General features: G+C 43.3%; 1 protein-coding gene across 24 annotated transcripts in view; it reads left to right on the top strand.

The window, feature by feature from the left end:
* Positions 1-12,282, top strand: part of Eif4g3 (eukaryotic translation initiation factor 4 gamma 3) — a 230,441-nt gene that overhangs the window by 166,730 nt on the left and 51,429 nt on the right. For all 24 annotated transcript variants that reach the window (XM_052717676.1, XM_052717675.1, XM_052717660.1 and 21 more), the window contains 4 exons: positions 1,708-1,796; positions 7,008-7,251; positions 10,557-10,690; positions 11,920-12,039. In XM_052717676.1, coding sequence (XP_052573636.1) covers positions 1,708-1,796; positions 7,008-7,251; positions 10,557-10,690; positions 11,920-12,039 — 587 coding nt within the window. The remainder of the gene's footprint in view (positions 1-1,707; positions 1,797-7,007; positions 7,252-10,556; positions 10,691-11,919; positions 12,040-12,282) is intronic.

The following is a 12,282-nucleotide window of genomic DNA, read 5'->3' as shown; positions in this document are numbered from 1 at the left end:
TGTGCTTGATTTACTTTTGACAAGTTTTCATGTGTTTTGTAGTTTATAGAAAACTGTTTCTGAGTTTATATTTAGCTACCACCCAAATTCATTCCCTCAACTGTCCTTGCCTTTTCCATGAATGGAATTTAGGACTGAGTTCAAGCCAATATAAAATAAATGAGACTTGATATGTTGAGATTTTTCGAACCCCATGTCTCTTTGTAAGGTGAAGGACCATGAAAAGTGTTCTGGAGGATTGTTTAAAGCAGGCTGTGTCTGTGTCTGACCAAAAGACCCATGAGAAATGGGGAACTCCAGAATACACACTCCTACAGCTTCTGTACTCTGAGGAAATGTTTTACCTCATATAAGCCGCCAAAAAAAAAAAAAAAAAAAAAAAAAAGTGACTGGCCTGATATTTGCTAGCTGAGTGTGGTCCCTGAAGAAAACAAGATAAATTGGCTTGAGCTTTTTCATCATAGACCTCCAGTGTTTGTAGCATTTCTGGAATGGTGGAGTAATTTTGAACATTTTGAAGGTCCCTTTCTTTTCCTTGTCCCCCTAAATAGTTTGTGTGTTGACACAGTCTGGTCATAGAGACATGGAGTGCTTCTCTTCTGGGCTTGCATACTCTGGTTGTGTTTCTGTTAAGTGACCTTCCTGATTCAAAGTTCTACCCGTCTTTAGTCCTCTTGGATGGCCCATGGACTGCCGTCTGTAGCGTCCTTCTAACAGTTTCTGCCTACCTCATGATGGCTAAATTGCAGATACATTTCATAGCTGTGTATTGACTAATTCTGAGAGCTCCATAAGTCTAATGGATATTTTTTTAATCGTTTATGGCTGTGTTCCTGACTAGTCCTCCACACCACCACTACCACCGAAAACAAGAGAAAAGCCTTTGTGAACTCAGTCTTCCGTTTAGAATTTTGGTCCAATAGAAATACCTGGTTAAAAGTTACCTATTTGTTCGCTTTCCCCCAGCACCAGGAAAGCTTTGGCCACTGGTATTGATCTGAGATGAAGGTGGGTGTTGGTCACAGTTGCCTCCCATAGGAAACCTTCCACAAACAAAATCCTGACCTCATTTTTATGCAGGAGATTCAGAAGTGTCCCTTGCTTAAGATCACACAGTGTCCTGGTAGGACCAGACTCAGGTGTAGACTTAGCTCTTATGCCAGTCTGTGTCAATGTGATCTGATGTGCTAGGAACCACAGCCTTTCAGACCTCAGATTTCCAGTTCAGAAAAGTGTGTGTAGACTTGGCTAGAGGAGGATCTCCAGCCTGAAAATCCAGCTGCTTCAAATTCTGGAGGCAGAGGCAGGTAGCTCTCTCTGATTTTAGACCTACCTAGTCTACATAGAGTTCCAGGCCAGCCAGTGCTTCATGGTGAGATCTTGTCTCAAAAATAACCCCCAAAACAAAACTTTAGGTTCTGGATTTTTAGATTAGGAATACTCTGTCACTTCTGAATCACATGCCAGATTCCTCATGCCATGTTGGAGTATCCAGGCCACCAGAGGAAAGCGGAGTTGTGTCTAACACACTTACCTTCCGTTGCAGTAACTAGGCTGCTGCCGAACAAGTGTTCATATGGCTGTCATCCTGCTCCTGGCCATAGGTGAATTTCTCTGTGCTGCTGGGTTTGAATGCAAAGATGTTTTCGATCTATCGATCACCAGCAGACTGCAGAGGTAAGTAACAGAACTGATCTTGTATTTCAGTGCAAACAACCACCATTGCACCAAAGACATGGAAGAAAGTGAAAGATCGGACCCGAACCCCAGACGAGGTTTTAGAGGCAGAGACGGAGGTGAGTGACAGCCCCTCCTGAGCTTGTCCCAAGACCAGTGGTTTCATTTCATAAAGATGTGCCACTTTCTTTTTTTTTTATTTGTTTTGGGTTTCTTGGGTTTTTTGTTTGTTTGTTTGTTTTTGTTTTTTGAGGCAGGGTTTCTCTGTATAACAGTCCTCACTGTCCTGGAACTCACTTTGTAGACCAGGCTGGCCTCAAACTCACAGAGACCCACCTGCCTCTGCTTCTTGAGTGCTGGGATTAAAGTCATGTGCCACCCCTGCCTGGCAACATGTGGCTTTCTTGAAATAACATTTTCCAATCAGATTTTCATCTATCAAGCTCAAAAACTAATGTTTGGGGGTTTTTGTTTGTTTAAAAACTTTTAATAACGTTTGATTTCCTTGAGTAATTGTTGCTCTTCTTTGAGAATACCTCTTTTAAATAGTCAGGTTTAGTCAACTCTCCCTAGTTGTGTGTGGGGTGTGTGTGTGTGGGGGGGTTAATTTTGGTTTTATTTGTTGTTGTATGTGTTTGTGTGTGTAGATTTATTTGGATCTGTGTATCCAGGTGCATGAGTTGGGTGTGTATAGACCAAAAGTCAGTGTTGGGTGTCTTCTGTCGCTTCAACCATAATTTTTTAGTTCATTGTCACTAAACCTGGAGATGAGTCTTAGACTCTTACTTTAAAATGTTACTGAAGACATTACATTTTAGGGGCTGCTGTATTTTTCTTCTTGGTAAAGGAAGGGGGCCTATTTATAACTTGCGCTTGAACTGGGGGAGAAATTCTCAGCCTTGCTCTATCAAGGCAACTTGTATTTATTTGTGTTTGTGTGCCTGCCTTTATGTCATGGGACATGTGTCAAAACACAGCCTTGTGGAGTCAGTTCTTCCTTGCACCTGTATGTGGATTCTGGGGATCAGCTCACGTCATCAGCCTTTCAAGGCAAGTGTTAACCTGTTGAGGCACCTCACTGCCTAAGGCAGCTTGTAAATAAGTTTCTTGTGAGACCCTTGTTTCTAATAAAAACTTCCATCTTGTTCGCACACCTAGTGGTATCCTTTGTTGCTTCTGCTGTCCTGTTATTGTCCTTACACGATGCTCTGTTGATGTCACAGTGAGTTCCCTAGCAACCACTAAAAGGGTATATGAGTGTGACATCATCGTGCTTCTGAGGAACAAGATTTAGCACTAAGTTAAGAGAGGTCCAAGTAGTTGGTGCCTGCCTTGAAGCTTGTTGAGAAAATGATGTTCCTGCAGAGGATAAGATACTTCCTAGAGGCTGGGGAGTCTCACACAGTCCGGGTGAGGCTTGAGCGTCACACATGGATTCCTCTGGGGACGCGGCTGGGTTTAGTTCATTTACTTTAGTTTACTTTTTGTCCTTTGTGCTTTGGACCCATTTGTAGGAGTTACTGAATCCTGAATGGATGGACCTTCACATACTCACTCTTTCTTTAGTGTGGATGTCCCCAGGCCTGGCACAGTACGCACTGTGTCAGTGAATGAAGTGTGGCAGGGTTTCAGTAAACCTATTGATAGGCATTGAAATTTGAATTTGTGCTTAAAAGACACATAATTTTTTTTGGTATTTCAATCCTAGCAAGAATAAAAATTATCCTTAACTTGTTCAATTTATGAAAACAGTTGGTGAGCCAAAACTAGACCATGGGCCAGGATGTGTTTTGTGTGTTGTGAGCGTCTGAGGACTGCTCTATTCCTTGTGAACCAGCCACGTCCTTTCTAACACAGTGTAGAATTGTGAGTCACTTGGCTAGAGGGGTGGCTAAGTGGCTGAGAGAGTGGTGCTCTCCCAGAACACCAAGGTTTGGTTCCTGGTGCCCATCGTGGATGGCTCACAACCACCTGTAACTCCAGTTCTAGGGGGTCTCATGACTTCTTCTGGACTCTCTGGGCACTGCGCTCACATGAATACACTCGCACACACATAAATGAAATATTTTTATAATTTTTAAAAATGTTTTCTCCTTTTTATATAGTCTTCATTCAGGAATCATAGTCCTGTGCCTTTCCTGAAATAATGATCGTTAGAGGAGTGTATTAAATACAAGATGCTTTTCCTTTAGTTTTCGCTGATGAGTCTTACCCTTTCTTACAGTATTTTCTCAGCCTTTAAAAATAATATAAATAAGGCTCAGGTTGTGTGGGACTGGTATCCATACAAATATTTTGTTCAGTCATTTACAGCCTTAAAATGTACATGAAAATACTAATTTTAGTCAGGCTTGGTGGCACACACAGGTGGATCTCTGAGTTCCATGCCACCTTGCTCTATAGAGTGAGTTCCAGGACTACACAGAGAAATCCTGTCTTTAAAAAAACAAAACAAGAACAAAACAAATGAAAGAAAATACTTACTTTAAAATTGCTCCTTAAGGAACAGCAGGAGGGCTCAGCGTGTGAAAGCAGTCATTATGCGAGGCTGACAGCCTGCATGAAACCCCAAGCCTGGCATGGGAAGAGAGAGCCCAGTCCCACAATTGTCTTCTGACCTTCCAACCCAAATCGTGGCACGTGCATGTACACAAACACACACACACAAATATGTAGCAATAATAATAACAATGACGTTTGCTAGTCGAGCCATCTTAAAATGGGTTTTAAATATTAGGGCCTTTCAGTCTGGGAATATAGCTTAGTAGTGGACTTCCTTAGTATGCAGGAAGTTTGAGATTCAGTCCTCCACACTGTATAAAAGTGAGTGCTGATGCATACCTGTAATCTCAGCACGTGGGAAGCAGGTCAGGGGTTCAAGGTCAGCTCCTTTCCATAGAGTGTTAAAGGCCAGCCTCTGGCATATGGGAAAGCCTGTCCTTAAAAAAATTTCAGATCCTTTCATCAGTTACTAGATACACAGTTAACAGTCTGACTTTCCTGTGTTAGGCAGACAGTGTCAATAACAGCTTTGTGAATGCTAGTAACCATGTTACAACGATATTCTTTCATCTGGTTTATCCCCCCCCCTTTTTTTTTTTAAGAAAAATCCTAATTCTAGTCCTGACTGGCCTGAAATTCTCCTTTTAGACCAGGCTGGCCTTGGATGTCCAGTAATTTACCACATCTCTGCTTCCTGAATGCTGGGGTTAAAGCTGTGTGCCTCCACTCCTGCTCCATCAGATTTTTTGAGTAAACCATTAAGACCATGTTCATTAGCGGGGCGGCGGCGGGGGGGTGGGGAGGTCGCCATTGATCCCAGCACTCGGGAGGCAGAACCAGGTGGATCTTTGTGAGTTCGAGGTCAGCCTGGTCTACAGAGCGAGATCAACGAAAGGCGCAAAGCTACACAAGAGAAACCCTGTCTCGAAAAACAAACAAACAAACAAACAAACAAAAGGACAATACAATGTTCATTGGCTAGAAGAGATGTTCATTGGCTTCACACGGCTAGAAGACAAACATCCACGTTCAGTTTTCCAATTGAAAAGGTTGAGCTCTGTGGCATTATGTGTCTTCTCAGTGGTCCTGTGTCCTTACATTGTGGCTTACTGCTCATGCCATAGGTGTCTTGTGCTGCTTTTGTGGTTACAGACTGGATTTCCAAGTGTCAGGTCTGTGTTTGTGCATGATTGCCTGCTACTGGTTTTAGGAAATGGCTTTCACCTCTCCCTTTTACAAGATCTTAAGTAAGAATTGTGATATGGTATAGTGATAGATACCGTGGTCCCGCCTGCTGGAAGTTTAGCAGTGAAATCTCCTGGGTGACCTGTGCTGAATAGGAAAGTTGTATTTCAAGGTCCTTGTCAGTTTACCCAAGCATACTAGAGTGCCAGGTGCATGAAACTGAAGCCCTTCACTTAGTGATGCAGCTTCACCCTGTCTTCTATCTTCAAAAGTTGAAAGTGGCCTGCTTAAGAAAAAAAAAATCATTTCCAGTCTGTTTTCTTGATGTCTGCATTTGAATGTTTAGGTTGCTTGCTTTGTTTAGGACCGTGTCTCATGTATCACAGGCTAGCCCTTAAGTCTCTGCATGATACAAGACTAAAATCTGTCTATCCTTGTTACCTGGTGTTTTTTAGGAAAACATTGCTAGTTTTAACAAAATTGATCTAACAGGACTCAGGTAAGGTAAAGCATCCTGTGTGTAGGACGTTGCTCTGTTGCAGCAGCCCCCTGCTCGTCTGCTGAGTCCCATCAGAATCCCTTCCTTGTGAGTGCTGGTTGGGAAGGCTTGTGTTCAGGGTGCCCCCTTTACCAGACGTTCACTTCACAGAGAACTCTGGCTCAAGAGTTCGGCTACTCATGAAGACCTTCAACATGTTGCCCAACACCAAGACCTTTGGTAAAAATAAACTGAAGGGTAATAGTTTCTCTTGGCCTATAAAATAGACTCCCCAGAGAGACACTGCTGTGAGTTTTTTTTTTTTTTTCTAGAAATGATTTTTCGTGTGTTCTTTATGCATGGTCTCAGATTCTTACAAGTTAAGTAAATAGTTTTTTAACCTGTGGCCTCCTTGTAAAGCAGAATATGATTATCTTTATAAGATTTTAATTCTTTTCTTTTCTTTATTGTTTTTTTGAGATAGAGTTTCTCTGTGTAGCTTTGGAGCCTATCCTGTCCCAGAACTTGCTCTGTAGACCAGGCTGTCCTCAAATTCACAGAGAATCCGCCTGGTTCAGGACTTTTAATTCCTTAAAACTCTGTTTCAAAGCTAGAGGTGTACAGGAGCCTCTGCCCTCTATTGTCTCTTGATTTGTGATGAGCTGTGGTGGCAAGAGGAACGTACTCGCTTAGATTTCTGACTAGGACACCCCTTCACGGCCATCAGCTTTTAAGAACTAGCAGTTCTTAGCTGGGTGTGGTGGCACACACCGTTAGTCCTAGCCCTTGGGAGGCAAAGGCAGGCAGATGCCTGAGTTCCAGCCTAGTCTACATAGTGAGTCCCAAGAACAGCCAGTACCACACACAGAGAAACCCTGTCTCAAAAAAGGAAAGAAAAAAAAAATAGCAGTTCTTTCACAGTAACCTTGGCTACATTTAGCCTCGATTAGTCCCAGGTCGAAGCATTTCAGTAGCTATCTGAATTGTCTGTGTCATGTGGTAGGTGGTGAGATGGTTCTCGTACTATATGCTGAGCACAGACACTCAGCTGGAGTGGCATGTTCTCCTGTGGAGTTTTGGTTTTGTATTCTTTGTTTTGATGGGGTAGGTGTAGGCCTTTATTATATATATTGTAATGTGAGTTCTGTGTTAACTTGCACTCTAGCCTAAAGCTGAAGAAGAGCTTCCAGTTGACAGAGCACTTGAACCTGAGCAAGAGAAAAGCCAAGGGTTTCCCTTTGAGAGAGACCCCTCTGCCCTGAAAAGAGTGAAGACTGGGGAAGAAAATGGCGAAGAAGCTGAGCCTCTGCGCAATGGTGCGGAGAGCATTTCTGAGGGCGAAGGAGGCGATGCCAACTCAGGCTCTACTGATAGTTCTGGAGATGGGCTCACATTCCCATTTAAAGCAGGTACGTGGGCCTCTGACTCCCTGGCTTCCTTCCTGTCACTTTCCTCCTGTGCAGTCTTAAGGAAATGTCTCCACAGAGATTTACTGATGACAGAAGCACATCATAAAGGAAGATTGACAGGACAGAAACGTTAGCCCAAGATGGTGGTCGGTGACTAGTAGATCTGGAGTCCTGTCCAAACCTTTACTGCCCCAGAATAGCAGTCGGTGGGGATCTGCAGAGCAGGTTGTCAGAATTCAGTAAGACGAAGCTTTTGTCTTTGATCTGAAGGGGTATTATAGCTGTAGCCAGTGCCCTGAAGGTAGGTGTCCCCACACTTGAGATTCAGATGTTTTGTTCTGTTTCCCCTGACCGAACTGACTCTTAGTGACTGAAGCAGTCAGGTAGAATGGACACCTTACAGCAAGGAGGTGCTGAAGCGTTCAGGTAGTGAGCTCTGGAGGGTCTCACTCACATCTGGACACCATGGATGCATTCAAACCCTGACCTGGCCTGACGGAGGGCTGGCTCTGTCCTCAGCACCCCAGTAACCAACCCAGCCCCCTGTTGTCTGTAAGCCGCGATTGCTGTGGGGTCTTATGGAGGGAGGGCCTTGCTGTCGGCTGTGGAGAGGTGGCTTCTGGGATTGGAAGTTTGGGATTGATGAGAAGTTTCTTTCTCTACCAGTGCAAAGTAAAGTTGAAGAGTTAGAATGTAAAAATTCGAGACTTGGAGATAGCTCAGGCCAGGGTGTTTCAAACCGCTGCATTTAACTCCTTTACAGGCTGTGAAATGACAGAGCAGTAAGCAATAATATTATAGCCGGGCGGTGGTGGCGCACGCCTTTAATCCCAGCACTTGGGAGGCAGAGCCAGGTGGATCTCTGTGAGTTCAAGGCCAGCCTAGACTACTAAGTGAGTTCCAGGAAAGGTGCAAAGCTACACAGAGAAACCCTGTCTCGAAAAACAAAAAAACAAAAAAAAAAAAAGCAGTAATATTATAAAGCAAAATAAATGAAAAATGTCACTGTGGTTTTCTCTCATAAGAGTAAGTGCCGCTATGAGAGACTTAGTCCCATTGTGTTTATCTTAGTAAGTCCTTATTCCTTCATTAATTTGAGCCAGGATCTCACTGTGTAGCGCAGTCTGCCCTTGAACTTGTCCCGCCACCTCAGCTACTGAGTGATGGACTGTAGGCACGATCTGCCCTCCTGGCTTGTCACTGTGGAAAAATGGTTATTTATTCTTGGACCGTTTATAAACATAGACGATGCACCTTGCTCATATCTATCCCCAGCTTCTTCCTCTTACTTCCTCCAGGTCCTCTGAACATTTGTGTGCTCAGGAATATTTGGAAACCGCTAGCCTCTACTTCCCACCTTGAAGAACTAATTTTTTAAATTTTTAGTGAAATTTTAATGCTAGGGAACTCTTCTGCCACAGAGCTGTGTTGCAGCCCTGTTTTACTTTTCACTTTTGAGACAGTCTCCCATGATGTTGCCCAGGCTACAGCAGAGCTCACTCTCTCCTAGGCTGACCTTGATTTGCAGCCCTCGTGCCTCAGCCTCCAGAAGACCTGAGATCACATGCATGTACCACTGGGCCTGGCCTGAGATGGTTGGTACCACTGCACTCCTGTTGGTGGGCTTTTTGAAATCATAGTATTACATTCTTACTGCACATAGAATTTTGCAACTATTAAGCAAAAATAAATTTGTCTAAAAACTTCCTTTTTAAACTTCAGGGGTAATGTTTTAGCTCGCTTTTGGCAATCTAGTCTTGTACCAGATGACTGAACACTGATGGTGACCACCAGCCTTTTCTTCATAAAAGAGTGATGATGTGCAGACAGTGTGGTCTTTGCCCAGTTCCAGGGTCCAGCTATCTGATTGCCTTTGACCTTGTAATCCAGTGTGCAGCAGTAAAGGTTGGGGATGAGTGGTTTAAATCCTAGATCCTGATAACTTACTACTTTTAATTAAAAGTATGTATTATGTTATGTAAAACAGACCTAGTCTGAAAATATCTTCATAGCATCTAGAGATATTCGTGGATTTATAGTCTCTTACGGTAGGAATAACCTATCTGGGGCTTGATTGTTTTTGTTTGTTTGTTTGTTTGTTGTTGTTGTTTTGTTTTTAAGACAGGATTACTCTGTGTAGCCTTGGCTGTCCTGGAACTCATTCTGTAGACCAATTTGTAGATACGCCTGCCTCTGCCTGGGATTAAAGACATGCGCCACCACCACCACTGCAGACTGGGACTTGATTTCAATGAGTTTTGAAAAGAAAATAAAGAAAGGGAACTCATACAAGTTTGAGTTTTGTCAAAGAAAAAAGGGAAGGAGAGAAAGAGAGTTAGTAGCTTACCATCCAATAAAATTTAACGTAGAATTTCTCTAATGTTATATAATAAAGGTAAGGCCAAGGGTCTGGAAATGGCTCCACCCTTAAAAGCCCATCCTGATCATGGAGTAGACCAGAGTTCAGTTCCTGGCCTCAACTTCAAACAGCTCACAACTGCCTGCAACTCCAACTCCAGGGGATCCCATTCTCTCTTCTGGCCTCTGCAGGCATTGTTCTCATGTGTACAAACCCACACAGAAACATACATAAATACATACTTCAGTTTTTTAACTGATTTTTATTTTATAAGAGTTAAGTTAAACAGTTGATATAATACCAATAGTATAGAGGCAAATGCTTATGGCAAAATACTAATTCAAATTTCATATTAAAGATGAGAGCTAAGACAGTCCTGGTGGTTCACACTGTAACCCCAGCACTCTGAAGGCTGAGCTTCAGAGGGACCCGGGAGTCAGGGTGTTTCAGAGGAAGGTTGTGGGCACCCTCAGCTTTCTTCAAATTAAACTGAAGACGAAGATGAAAATCATCTATCTAGCTGGCTGGATTTTCATGGTCTGAAGTAAATTGTTTTTGCTTTGTGTCTTTTTTTTTCCTCTGAAGTAACATTTACATGTGAGCAACCACACGCCAGCCTTATTTTCCAGAAAGCTGAAGTCTTGTCCAATTCCTTGTTTCCTATGTGGTCTTCCTGGCTTGAGCTTTATTTAGTAAGCACTATTGTGTGTCCTCATGAGCCTGGCCAGAGGTTGTTAGGAGGGCACATAGAAAGCGCTTGCTCCCCTTGCCTCAAGTTTTCTTTATACTTAGTGGTTTCCCAGTTCTGAAAGAGCCAAGGCTGCTTTGGAGTGTTCATTCTTTAAACTGTCGTCCTGTGTTGACTTTTTGAGTTGGCTCCTTTGTTTCCTTGAGGAGCTATTGAAACAGGTTTGGATAAATGGTTTCTGCTTATGCTACTCTTTAGAGTCTTGGAAGCCTGCGGATACAGAAGGCAAGAAGCAATATGACAGGGAGTTCCTGCTGGACTTCCAGTACATGCCTCCCTGTATCCAAAAACCAGAGGGCCTGCCTCCCATCAGCGACGTGGTTCTCGACAAGGTAAGCTGCATGCTCAGGGGAAGCCGGGTGGTCTGAGTGTTAGTGCACACAGGTGCAATATGAGCAGCTCTTAGGAACTATTAGGTCACAAGCATCCACATACAACATGTAATGCTTGAGAACTAGATGTTCCCAAGGTATTATCGTTTTTAGTGTATTGAAAGTCAGTTTAGGCCCTTATTTCAGTTCTGACTTTTTTGTTGTTGTTTCTTTTAAAATTTATTTTATGTGTATGAGTATTTCGCTTGCATGTATGTTTCCAGTGCCTAAGGAGGTCAGAAGAGAGTGTCAGATCCCCTGGAACTGGAGTTGAGGATAGTTGTGAGCCACATTGTGTGGGTGCTGGAAACTGAACCCTGGTCCCCTGCAAGAATAAGTGCTCTCAACTGCTGAGCCTACTCTCTAGCCCTGAGTGTTGATTTTAAAAAATGTATTAATGTGTCTGTTTATTGTGGCTTTCTTCTAGTGATAAACTTCCTGTGAGTTGGAGGAAGCAAGGCTGCATTCATAGAGCTCTTTCCCCAGATTCTAAACTTTGATTATGGAGTAGCAACAAGGAGGGGTCAGAAACCCAAGAAGGAGATACTTACAAGATGAAACTTCAGTGGCAGGAGTCTTAATTCAGATATTGTATATATCAAAATTTTCCCCATAGTTAATTCAAGTGATTAAAGTCCCTAGTCATTTGCATAGAGATAGACATCTCTCCTCTTTTGAGTTTTTAGTATTATTTATTACTTTATGTGTGTAGGTATTTCCCAGCATACATGTATGTGTATCACATGTGTGCCTAGTGTCCATAAAGGCAAGAAGAGGATGTCAGATCCCCTAGACCTGGAGTTATAGATGTAGTGAACTGCCATGTATGCAGGTGCTGGAAACTAAACTCCAGTCTTCTGTAAGAGGAGCAAGTACTCTAACCACTGAACCATCTCTCCAGCCTTCCTCTTTACATTTGGTTTATATGGTGCACAATGAAAATTATTAATGTCGGAGCTTGTTTATTAAGTACAAGAGAGTAAGGGCATGGGGTTGGGCAGTGGGGAAAGCACTTGCCCCACAAGTCTAACCCTAATCCTCCCTGGCCAGTCACTGACATCCTGTGGTTCAGGAGCTAGTTTCTCTGGTGGAGAATTCAGGGTTTTCCTCGTCAGCTCACAGCATTGCTGGCACTGAATGCGCCGGAACATGTGTGCTTTAAGCTTTTCTGTGCTTCTTCATGCATGCAGATCAACCAGCCCAGATTGCCAATGCGAACCCTGGACCCTCGCATTTTGCCTCGTGGACCTGACTTCACCCCAGCCTTTGCAGATTTTGGAAGGCAGACGCCTGGTGGAAGAGGCGTGCCTGTAAGTGCTTGTTCCCTACAACAACCCAGTCAGTTAGGAAGCTGTGGTAGACATCCTGTCTAATGACAGGGATTGGCTTTTGTATGCTGAGTCCCGTGATCAAGAAGTAGAAGAGGCAAAGACGACCCTCCATAATGTCTATATGAATATTAAAGCAAATGCACAATGCACGTCTGCGTCATTTTTCCTGCACTAACTTGGTCTGGTCCTTGTTTATGTGTTCTGTTGAAGTGACCTGCACAT

Source organism: Peromyscus californicus, unplaced genomic scaffold (assembly GCF_007827085.1).
Source record: "Peromyscus californicus insignis strain IS unplaced genomic scaffold, ASM782708v3 Scaffold_5__1_contigs__length_169319896, whole genome shotgun sequence".
Lineage (NCBI taxonomy): Eukaryota > Metazoa > Chordata > Mammalia > Rodentia > Cricetidae > Peromyscus > Peromyscus californicus.
This window is presented reverse-complemented; position numbering and strand designations above follow the sequence as displayed.